Genomic DNA, 11,996 nt, shown 5'->3' with positions numbered 1-11,996 from the left:
AATTAAAACAACAACAAACCTAAGTCAGATCAAGCCAGTCTTCCACTCCAAGCTCTTGGTGACTCCTCGTTTCATCCGTTCCTTAAAAAGTCCCCAACTCTAGCTCTCTCTGACTTCATTCCTGCCACATTCCTCATGCTTATTCTGCTCCAGCCACACAGACCTCCTAATCCTCCAAACATGCCAGGCACACCCCACGCCCAGGTCTCTGCACAAGCTCCCTCCCGCATACGTGCCCCATCAGTTGGGTTCAGTTCAGTCGCTCAGTCAGGTCCGACTCTTTGTGACCCCATAAACCGCAGCACACCAGGCCTCCCTGTCCATCACCAACTCTCAGAGTTTACCCAGACTCATGTCCATTGAGTCGGTGATGCTATCTAACCATCTCATCCTCTATTGTCCCCTTCTCCTCCTGCCTTCAATCTTTCCCAACATCAGAGTCTTTTCAAATGAGTCAGCTCTTTGCATCAGGTAGACAAACAGCCAAAAAAAAAAAAAAGACACAGGCAAGAGCTGCAGCTGGGCAGCGGGGCAGGGGGACGGGGGTAGTCCTGGGCAGAGCCTGGTGGGGCCCTTGGGAACTTCCATCTGGGAGCCCTGGAATCTTCCTAGGGCAGGAGGAAAGAGGAGGTGAGAAGGGCACCCCCAGCCCAGACAGAAGACCAACTAAAAAGCCCTTCAAAGACAGAGAGGATCTCAGACCCATTGGTACTCCTGCCAGCATCTCTGTCAGTGACTCAAAGTTAAGCCACAAGAGGGCGGCAGGGAGGAATGAGAATCAGGTAGATTTCCAAGTAAAAAGAAAACCCGAAGTGTGTGTTTCAGGAGACAGACAGGAGCACAGGGTGGGGATCAGGTCTCAGACAGCTGCGAGGAGCATTTTACACACTTGGAAGTTGTTGCTGAGCCTGCAGCACACTCGAAAGATGGGGGCATTCTCTCCTACAATTTCAGCCTTGAAAACGCAGAGCAGAAGGACACACACCACATCAGCAGGATAAGCTAGGAAGCCTGTCCCCAGAGCTTTCACTCTGTTACCACTCCAGCCAGGTGCCATATTTTACCTTCCATCGGAATTGCACCTCTGCCTCCTCCTAGGAGTGCAGGAACCATGCTTGAATTCTCATTAGAAACTCCCACTGCCACTCAGAACTTTCATGTATAGTAGATGCTCAATAAAAATGCACTGAACAAATGCTTGAGCAGATCAATGGATGGGCTAATCTGAGCATTTCTGGGGTAGCCCTTTGCACATGGCTGGCTTCCTTGGTGGGTCAGCAATAAAGAATCCATCTGCCAATGCAGATGTGGTTTTGATCCCTGGGTTGGGGAGATCCTCTTGAGAAAGGAATGGCAACCCACTCCAAGATTCTTGCCTGGGAAATCCCATGGACAGAGGAGCCTGGCGGGCTACAGTTGCCAAAGAGTCAGACACAACTTAGTGACTAAACAGTCACAACAACGACTTGTACACGGCTAGGAGAAAGCCTGTACTTCACATCTGCAGAAACAAACCGGTAGTCCAGCACAAGGAACAGTTCGGTCAGATGATCAGAGGAAAAGCATTCTTTCTGAGAGTTTCTGGCCAGAAGTCTAGCAGACTTCTGATCAGCCCAGTCTATTGAATTCCTGAGAGCCCGAAAAACCTACCACTTAGGATATTTTAATCACCAAGAATAAGAAGTGAATTATTTGTACCACTGATTAGGGAAGTTTGTGGCCTTCCCTCCCCAACTCGGGGGGTGGGGGTGGGGCTGCCAGGTCAATTCTTATTTGGCTAGTGCTGATCTGCACGTAAGCATCTTTCATCCAGGTTCCTTTCAAGGTTAAACAACTGCATGGATCTGTCCAGGAGGGGGCAGTAGAGAGCTGTGGCCCAGACCGCAGGCTGAGCTCGTAAGCCTCCTTGATTCCACTCACTGGGAGTCTGCGGAGCCCCTTAACCTTGGTGAGCCTTGTTTCCTCATCCACAAATGAAGGAATAAAAGGACCCGCCCCGACGGGGCTGTGTAATTATCAAACCAGACAACCCACAGTGCTTATAAAATTCGGCATGCATCACGCTGAGTGATGCAGAGCAAGCCCTCCCTCACTCTGGCCGGTCACTCGTCCTTCCCCTGAGATGGCCGACCCTGTTGCGGGGACACACTGGCCACACAGAGCTCTGGGAGGGCCCCCCGGGGCACCTACCGCCCGGTGGATGTGCTTCCGGATGAGGAGGTAGAGCACGGGCAGAGTGACGTAGGCCAGCAGCTCCCACAGCTTCCCGGTCAGCAGCATCCACAGCACCCGGTCCTCCGCCTCCAGGTTGATCCAGCACCAGCCCACCGACACGTCCGAGGCGTCGTAGCCGATCTTCTTCAGAGCCACAGCTGCCACGGTGATGGCCAGCGGAACCCCCCAGCTGAGGAGTAAGGAGCAAACAGGCTGCGGTGAGGTCAGACCCAGCTCCCAGCAAAGCCAGCAAGGGCGAAGCGACCGGGATGCTGTGCAGACAAGGTCAGTGCTCTCCCAAGCCCACAGCAGACAGTGTCCCTGGAGAACAGGGGGGCTGGAGTCCTCAAAGCCCCCAACCCAGCTCTGCTCTGCCTAAGCCCAGGAAAGAGGACACAGGGGCTTTCCTGGCCTCCCACCTGGACACACACATCCTCCCAAGCGCTCGGAGGCTGGGTTCTAACTCAGAATTGCCAGGCTCCTCGGAGACTAGGATGCCATAGCATTCTCACTTCCCTGGTAGCTCAGACGGTAAAGCATCTGCCTACAATGTGGGAGACCCGGGTTCGATCCCTGGGTTGGGAAGATCCTCTGGAGAAGGGAATGGTAACCCACTCCTGTACTCTTGCCTGGAGAATCCCGTGGATGGAGGAGCCTGGTAGTCTATAGTCCATGGGGTCTCAAAGAGTCAGACACGAATGAGTGACTAAAATCACACACCATAGCACCGGAACAGCCAACTCCTTCCTGCTTCGAGAGGCCTGGGCACCAACCTGCAAACATCGGCCCATGTGGCCAAACATCATCCAGACACCCCACTAGCAGACAGGCCCCCGTGACCAGCCTGGGTCCGGGAGTGCATACATACACTGGCGGCTGTCAGGGTCCCGTGCAGCTGCAGCAGGAACTAGAAGAGGGGGTAGGCTCTAGGCAGACATGTCTTCTTGGGCCCTGGCAAGGATCCAAATGTGTTAGTCACTCAGTCCTGTCTGACTCTTTGCGACCCATGCTACTCTGTCCATGGAATTCTCCAGGTAAGAATACTGGAGTGGGTAGCCATTCCCTTCTCCAGGGAATCTTCCTAACCTGGGGGTTGAACCCAAGTCTCCTGCATTGCAAGCAGATTCTTTACCATCTAAGCCACCAGAGAACCCAAGGGGACACTTTAAAGCATAGAGCCGGGGTAGGGCCCCCTCTCAAGGCAGTGCTGGATGGACTTTTCTAGAGTTTAGCACAATGGCAACACAGCCAAGATTAGGGCCGAGCCCCAGGGCCCTTCCCTGGTAGTCCCCACACCAGTCTCCCCCCAAAACCTTTCAAGTTGGTGAGAGGGACACAAACAAGCTAATGTGGAGGCCCTCAGGGTGGTTAAGAGCTTGGACAGCGATGCAACAGGCTGGGTCCAAGTCTCGGGCCTGCCCCGCGTGGCTGCAACACATCAGTGTTTTTCTGCACAAAATGGGGATGATCACGGTGCCTGGAGCAGAGCATTGCAGTCAGTCATTACCAGAATGAACTGATCAGCGTGAGGTCCGCACACAGGACAGGGTGTGTCCGTGTTTATGTCAGGCAGGCTCATCCCTAGGTCCCAGGATCCAGGATCCAGGCCTGCGGTGCAGGCGCCAGGGAGGTGTGAGGCCTGTGACCCCAGGAGGACACACGAGCCTATGTCCCAGGTCAGCTGCCCAGAGAACAAGTAGTAAGTGACCAGGACAGTGTCATTAGGAAAACACTTAGTGCGGAAAGCAGGAAAGCGGTTCTACCTCAAGGGCTCTGTGTAAGGGATGCCAGCTCCTTCTGAAAATCATAGAACATGTGGTCCCAGTTGCACTTGGTCTGTTACCAAAAGGAGGCTAGAAGAGCGGTGTTTCTATCTGGGTCTCCAAAGGCTGCAGGATGGGGGAGGAGGCAGGGCAGGCATGGTGATGCATAGGAGAAAGTCAGCTCCCTGGGCCTGGGGAAGGCTTGGTGTCCATGTTCCACTGACCGCTGCAGGAGGGCCCCACAGCCCTGCAGCTCCGGCTGTCCGGAGGCGGAAGCGACATGTCCCCCTTGAAGGCACAGAGGCACAGGAGGGGCCAAAACTCCACCCAAATGAAAGGACTATGGGATTATTATGTTACACTTACAATGGAGTGTGCTATTTTTTTTCAACTTTATCTGTGGCTGCACTGGGTCTCGGTTGCTGGGAGAGGGATTTCTCAGTTGTGATTAGCGGGGGCTACTCTCTAGTTGTGGTGCACAGGCTTCTCATTGCAGTGGCTTCTCTTGTGGAGAAGGGCCCCAGAGTGCAGGCTCCAGAGTGCAGGCTCAGTGGTCGTGGTGCACGGGCTTAGTTGCTCCGTGGCACGTGGGATCTTCCTGGACCAGGGATCAAACCGTGTCTCCTGCATTGGCAGGAGGATTCTTAATCACTGGACCACCAGGGAAGCCAAATGCTTGTCCTGTGAAGAATTATTGATCTATTAAGTTAATATATATTATTGTCAAACTATTTTGTCTTTATAAAAGTTTCCCACTTTAAAACTCAAGCCATTGTAAATAGTGCTGCAATGAACGCTGGTGTATGGCAGAAACCAACACAACATTGTAAAGCAATTTCCTCCAATTTTAAAAAAACAACCGCACACCATCCTAGTAAAGGACAACATGTGTCCACTATGAGTTCCAGAAGGCGATGGCCATGTGGGCTCACTGCTCCACCTCAGCATCCACATCAGTGCCCGGTGTGTGGCGGGGCAAAACTAGGACCTACTGAATGAATGAAGCATGAGCCCAGCGGCCAAGACAGCCTTTTCCAATTAAATGTTCACTGCAAGGACATTCCTGAAAGGAGGTGAAAGGCTTTTAAAGCAGCAGTCTCCAACCTTTTTGGCACCAGGCACTGGTTTCACGAAAGACAATTTTTTCCACAGAATGAGGGGTGGGGGAGGATGGCTTGGGGATGTGGTGTTGGATAAGACTGTTGAGAGTCCCTTGGACAGCATGGAGATTAAACCAGTCAATCCTACAGGAAATCAACCCTGAATATTCATTGGAAGGACTGATGCTGAAGCTCCAATACTTTGGCCACCTGATGCGAAGAACTGACTCACCGGAAAGGACCCTGATGCTGGGAAAGATTGAAGTCAGGAGGAGAAGGGGATGACAGAGGATGAGATGGTGGGATGGCAACACTGATTCAATGGACATGAGTTTGAGCAAGCTCCAGAAGATAGTGAAAGATGGAGAAGCCTGGAGTGCTGCAGCTCATGGGGGGTCGCAAAGAGTCAAGACACAACTTAGCGACTGAACAACAACAAAACACATTAGATGCATTGTGCACTTTATTTCTATTATGGTTACAGCAGCTCCACATCAGATCATTAGGCATTAGAACCCAGAGGTTGGGGACCCCTGTTAAAGGGCTGAACCAGAAATCTGAAGTTAGAGGTGGGAGAGCAGTGAGTAGAGACCATCAGCTGGCAGGATGGGAGCCAGGGATTCCCATCCTGGGGGGAAGGCAGAGCACAGGCTTGGCAGGAGGAAGCTGCCTCCTCCCCTCCTCAGCATCCTCAGGGCCCCCAAAGGAAACCCAGGGACCACAGGGTGACAACCGTGGTCCAGGTTTTACAACTTTTGGTCTGATGGACAAAAGCTACAACGCGATGTCTCTCCTCTGTGTGATGGGTGTGCCTGGAGCTGAGTCTGTGCTGGAAAACAGCCAGAGGGAAGACCAAATAGACAAAAGGTTTTAAAAGGGCTGAGACTGTGGGTTGATCAGTCAGAGTCGCTGTTTGAACTTGAGCACAGACAGCAGCTTTACTGGAGCCAGAAGCTGCCTGGGAGGTACCTGAGTGTACCTCCCACTCAGAGGAGTAACCTCAGGGAGCGTGGGAACAGAATGGGCGGGATGGTCTAATAACCCCGCCAAGCAGGCTCCAACAGATGCGTAATTTATAGGTAAAGACACTGGTGTGTTGGTGATGTTTTAACATCAGAAAGACGTCTGCATACAGACACACACACACACAAACTGATTATGAGTTTTACTAATATAAAGTAAAACGTATGGAAACCTAGGTGGGCAAGGGAGAGTGGAATGAATTGAGAGATTGGGATTTACATATATACACGATTGATGCTATGTATAAAATAGATGGGCTTCCCAGGTGGCCCAGTCAGTAAAGAATCCACCTACCAATGCAAGAGACACCAGAGACATGGGTTTGATCCCTGGGTCGAACCCCTGGAGCAAAATGGCAACCTGCTCCAGTAGTCTTGCTTGGGAAATCCCATGGACAGAGGAGCCTGGCAGGCTAACATACAGTCCATGGGGTTGCAAAAGAGTCAGACAGGACTTCGTGACTAAACAACAACACATTAAATAGATAACTAATGAGAGCCTACTGTATAGCTCAGGGAACTCTACTCAGTGCTCTGGGATGACATATGGGAAGAAAATCCAAAAAAGAGGGAATACATGTGTATTTAGAGCTGATTCATGTTGCTGTACAGCAGAAACTAACACATCAATCGTAATGTGAGAAACACGCTCAGCAGCCCAAACTCAAACGAATGGTCTTGGAGAAACAAGGTGCAGCGGGAAGCGGGGCTTTAATGATGGTCTTGCAAGATCGGGTGTCTGGTGGGCAGGCTCACCCAGGGTCGCTACATGGATCATGTTATCCGCAAGCTATCCCTAGCAGGCAAGCCCCTCCTCCAGTTCCTCACTGGCTGAACACTGTGGAGCAAACAATCTTCCTGGGTGTCACCTCGGTTTACTTCCTCTCTCTTTATGGGCTGGCCCCTCACTGACATCTTGTTTCCTCCTTTCCTCCGCACCTATTTCCGTTCTTATGTTTTGAATTCACCAATGGAATGAGCCAGCATGAAAATCCTAGGCATCCCGCCCTCTCTCTGTTTGCCTGGACTTTCTAGTTTTGTAACTATTGCATCAGCAAGCTGTCACTCAAAACTAGCTATTCTTGAAAATGGACCACTTTAATAAAGTTCTTTATTTCTTGCAGTAAAGCAACCATACTTCACTATTTAAAAAAAAAAAAAAAGATGTGAGGCGAGGCACACAATCTGTAAATAATAATAAAATACACAATACTCATTGTGTACTCCATACAGCCAATTGATTCTCACAGGATGCTCTTGTTGACTTTTTCCAAACTGGTATCCGCAGCCAACCTGTGGTTGCAGTTAGCCAATGAGAGTAGTTCCCTGACAGGAAGGTGGATGCTATTTTCATTTTCCTTAACGAGTAAGATGGAAGTGAAATGAGGAAGACCTGGGGCACCAGACAAGTGCTGGGAACTTTACTGGCTTGATATGAAGTTGATATGATGTTTGACATGACCAACCTCTCTGTGACTCAGGTAACACTTTTCCAACACCAGAAGATATTTCTTCTTTTTTCCTGCTCTGGGACCGGGCCCATTCTCATCACCTTCCCCTGAATGTCCAGCTTCCCACCTGCCCTGATGTGGCTGCTACCTGGGCTTAGGTTCAGAGACAAGAAACACTTTTACATTTTATCTTTACTACTAACATTTCCTGGGCTTCCCAGGTGGCACTGGTGGTAAAGAATCCACCTGTCATTGCTGGAGACATAAGGATATGCGTTTTATCCCTGGGTCGGGAAGATCCCCAGGAAGAGGGCCTGGAAACCCACTCCAAAATTCTCGCCTGGAGAATCCCGAGGACAGAGGAGCCTGGCGGCCTACAATCCATAGGATCTTAAAGAGTTGGACATGACATTTCCTAATCACTTTCTTAACTTTAGATCAGGGGTCCAACATACTAGGGCTCTCAGGCCAAATCCAGCCCAAAGTCTGATTTTTAAATTTATTTTTCCATTTTATTTATTTTAAATTGGAGTATAGTTGATTTAAAATGTGTTCATTCCTGCTGTACAGCAAAGTGAATCAGTTATACATATACGTATAGCCACTCTTTTTATTCTTACAGTCTTTTAATTGGAGAATAGGTAATTTATGATATTGTGATGGTTTCTGCCATCACAATATAGCACAATATAGCAACATGAATCAGCCATAGGTATAAATATGTCCCTCTCTCTTAAACCTCCCCCTACTTCTCTCCCCAGCCCACCCCTCTAGGCTGTCACAGAGCACCGGCTTTGTGTTCCCTGCATCACACAGCAAATTCCCACTGGTTACCTACTTTACACATGGTAATGTGTATGTTTCGGCGCTACTATCTCAAATCATCCACCTTCTCTCTCCCCCACTGTGTCCACGAGTCTGTTTATTTCTGCATCTCCACTGCTGCCCTATAAATAGGTTCGTCAGTACCATCTTTCTAGATTCCATATATGTGTTAATATACAGTATTTTCCACTCTTTTTTTAGATTCTTTTCCCATGTAGGTAACTACAGAGCATTGAGTAGAGTTCCCTGTGCTACACAGTAGGTCCTTATTAGCAATCTCCTCCCTGGTGGCTCAGTTGGTAAAGAATCTGCCTGCAGTGCAGGAGACCTGGGTTTGATCCCTGGGTCAGGAAGATCCCCTGGAGGAGGAAGTAGCAACCCACTCCAATATTCTTGCCTGGGAAATCCCATGGACAGAGGAGCCTGGTGGGCTACAGTCCATGGGGTTGCAAGAGTGAGACACGACTTAGCAACTAAAATATATATATAAATATATATATTTATATATACTGGTATATATGTCAGTCCCAATCTCCCAATTTGTTGTATGTTCTTTAAAATAAAGTTTTATTGGCACACAGCCACACTCACTGGTTACATGTCACCTATGGCTGCTTGCAAGTTACCAGAGCTGAGCTGAGCAATTGCATGGGACGTCACATGGCCTGCAGAGCTGAAAACAATCACTATCCAGTCCTCTACAGGAAAAGTTTGCTGACATCTGCTTACAAATCAACAAAACTATAATTAGGACCAAAGGGGTTCTTGTTTTTCATATAATTTATTTAATTGTACGTTTAAATAGTTTAATTTTTAATGATAGTTCTAGCTAACAACCAGCCCAAAAAATACCCTGAAATTTAACAGTTGGGTTCCACAAACTGGCTCCAGGTCACCACTAGACAAGGGAAGAAAGGGATGGGGGGCTGAAACTGCACTGGGTTCTCACCTACAGAGTGAGGTGAAAGGCTGGCAACCTCAGATAAGCCAAGTTGCTCTCTGGCCAAGCGATCACCCTGAGCTGTTGGTGGTATGCGACCCTGGAAGGGACTCTGTAAAGACAAGTGTGACCTAATTGCCACTTTCCAGAAATGTCTACTGCTAATTTCTGACAAGTATAGGGCTGGCCAAAAAATTCAGTTGGGTTTTTCTGTAAGATGATACAGAAAAATGCGAATGAAGTTTTTGGCCTACCCAATACCACGTAACAGGCTTCTTTTTTATCCCTGTAAAAAAAAACACCATCAATCAAAAAGTAAACAAAACCAGAAGAAGTAAGATATGGCTTAACAACAGCACACACGAAACAGACCAAGGGTTGCAGTTGATCATGGCCCAGAAGGTCACGTGGTCGGAGAGGTCTCCCTGATGCTCAGATGTGGGTGATGGAGAGTGGCCGGCAAACCGTCCTGCCTCCATGTGGACACCTGGGACCCATATTCTAAACCTGAGCCTGTGACGCTGGCACCAGAGCAGGCATGTGAGGAGGCACTGGGCCTTGAGTGCTGAAAGACTTCTGAGGAGGGCCGGTGAGTGCAATAGCCATCAGGCGGACAGAGGAAAGAAAAGGCAGGCATGCTGCTCAAGTCCCAAAGCAGGGGGCTGAACTGGCAGCTTTCTCCCCTCCCCACTCCCACCAAGGGAAGGAAGTCATGTGACCACATGCAGGGGATGCTGTGAAAAGGCCTGAGGAGGGACATGGTTAGCGCAGGTGACCCCTTCTCTCCAAACCTGTGATATAGGCCGAGGAGAAGCAGGGCTGGGGTCACTTAGATGGAAGGCGCCTGAAGACTACACCAAAAAAAGGGATGGCAGAGGATGAGATGGTTGGATGGCATCACTGACTCAATGGATATGAGTTTGAGCAAACTCCAGGAGATGGTGAAGGACAGGGAAACCTGGTGTGCTGCAGTCCATGGGGTTGCAAAGACAGGACTGAGCAACTGAACAACAACAGAAGCCCATCTGTAAGCAGAATCCCCTACTTGGAAGGGCACCAAGGGCTTCTCCCAGAGGCATCCAGCCCCAGGTCTCACCTGTGTTTGCCTGGAAACCAAGGCCAGACTCCAAGCTGGCTACCTCCCCCTTCAGAGGCAGTTATGGGGTGAGTATGTCTCCCCATCTCCCCCAGATTCCTGTGTTTAAGTCTGAACCCCTAGAACCTTGGGATGGGACTGTATCTGGGGATAAGGTCTTTAAAGAGGTGATGAGGTCAAAATGAAGTCATTGGGTCGTCCTAATCCAATAGGACAGGTGTCCATGCAAGAAGACTCGAGAGTCCCTTGGACTGCAAGGAGATCAAAATAGTCAATCCTAAAGGAAATCAACCCTGAATATTCTTTGGAAGGACTGATGTTGAAGCTCCAATACTTTGGCCACCTGATATTAAGAGCCCTCTCACTGAAAAGACCCTGATGCAGGGCAAGATTGAGGGTAGAAGGAGATGGGGGCTGAAGCTCCAATACTTTGGCCACCTGATGGGAAGAGCCAACTCACTGGAAAAGACCCTGATGCTGGGCAAGATTGAGGACCGGAGGAGATGAGGACATCCTTGACACAATGGACATGAGTTTGAGGAAGTTCTGGGAGATGGTGATGGATAGGGAAGCCTGATATGCTGCACTCCTGGGCGTCACAGAGTCAGACACTACTAAGAGACTGAACAAGGAATGGCTTTGTAAGAAGAGATCTGGATGCAAACACTCACTGAGGGACGACCATGTGAGCACACGGGGTGCAGACGGCTCTCTGCAAGCCAGGAGGGGAGGCCCTGCCCACACCTGGATCTCAGACTTCCAGCCTCTGGAACCCGGAGGGAAGGATGTCTGTTGTTTAAGTAAGTGCCCCACCCAGTCTGTGGGCTTTGTTAGGGCAGCTGGAGCAGACTAAGGCAGAGGCTGTCTTACCAACTGTAGGGGAGAGACATGCAGGGGCAGGGGACCGCAGCCCAGCCCTGGGGACCTCCCCTCTCATCACACCCAGACCAGCAGAGCTGGGGGCCCTCAGTAAGCTTGGGGGAGGTGTAAACTGACAAAAGTCCTGCAGCCTGGACACGAGCTTGGCTTGTGGAACTCGGCATTCACTTTGTTCTTTGGTTGCCCAGTGAGAAGCTGAACCAACGCGGGATCAGCTGGGCAGTGAGCAGGCTACCTCCCACACCTGAATTCCCTGGCATTTGTTAGAGTCCCATGAGAGGCGGCCGGTGCCCACAAGAGCAACACTCTGGATTTCCCTCAGAGTTCCCAGTTTGCCCAGTTGGGGATCTTCTGAAACCTGTCCCACCAGTCAGGGTGGGGAATGCCTGGGGTGACTCAGGGGTGGAAAGACCCTTCCCGCTCTGCCCCACGGGCTCCAGATCTCCTCAGTCCACTGTGGATTCCTGCACTTGCCCCTCACCAGACCTCACCCTTCCTACAGATCTCTGCTACATGGGTGGCCCTTGCTGGGAGGCCACAGGAAGGTCTTCTCCCCAAACAGCAGAGCCTGGTCCCTGTGCCTGTGCCCTACGGAAAGCCATGACTGTGAACGTGACCCTGAGATGCTCTGAGGACGAAACCACCAGGCAACAATGTGCCGATTTAGAAAGATCTTGGGAGAAGGACAGAGCCGGCCCAGAGGGAG

The 11,996-nt window shown here is 50.3% G+C and overlaps 1 protein-coding gene across 1 annotated transcript in view; it reads right to left on the bottom strand.

Annotated features, from left to right (window-relative positions):
• Nucleotides 1–11,996, bottom strand: part of GPR157 (G protein-coupled receptor 157) — a 23,514-nt gene that overhangs the window by 3,665 nt on the left and 7,853 nt on the right. Inside the window, exon 2 of the mRNA XM_010849930.1 lies at nucleotides 2,191–2,404. Coding sequence (XP_010848232.1) covers nucleotides 2,191–2,404 — 214 coding nt within the window. The remainder of the gene's footprint in view (nucleotides 1–2,190; nucleotides 2,405–11,996) is intronic.

Source organism: Bison bison, unplaced genomic scaffold (genome assembly GCF_000754665.1).
Source record: "Bison bison bison isolate TAMUID 2011002044 unplaced genomic scaffold, Bison_UMD1.0 scf7180017864289, whole genome shotgun sequence".
Taxonomy (NCBI): domain Eukaryota; kingdom Metazoa; phylum Chordata; class Mammalia; order Artiodactyla; family Bovidae; genus Bison; species Bison bison.
The sequence above is the reverse complement of the archived record's forward strand: the minus strand, read 5'-3'. Positions and strand labels throughout refer to the sequence as shown.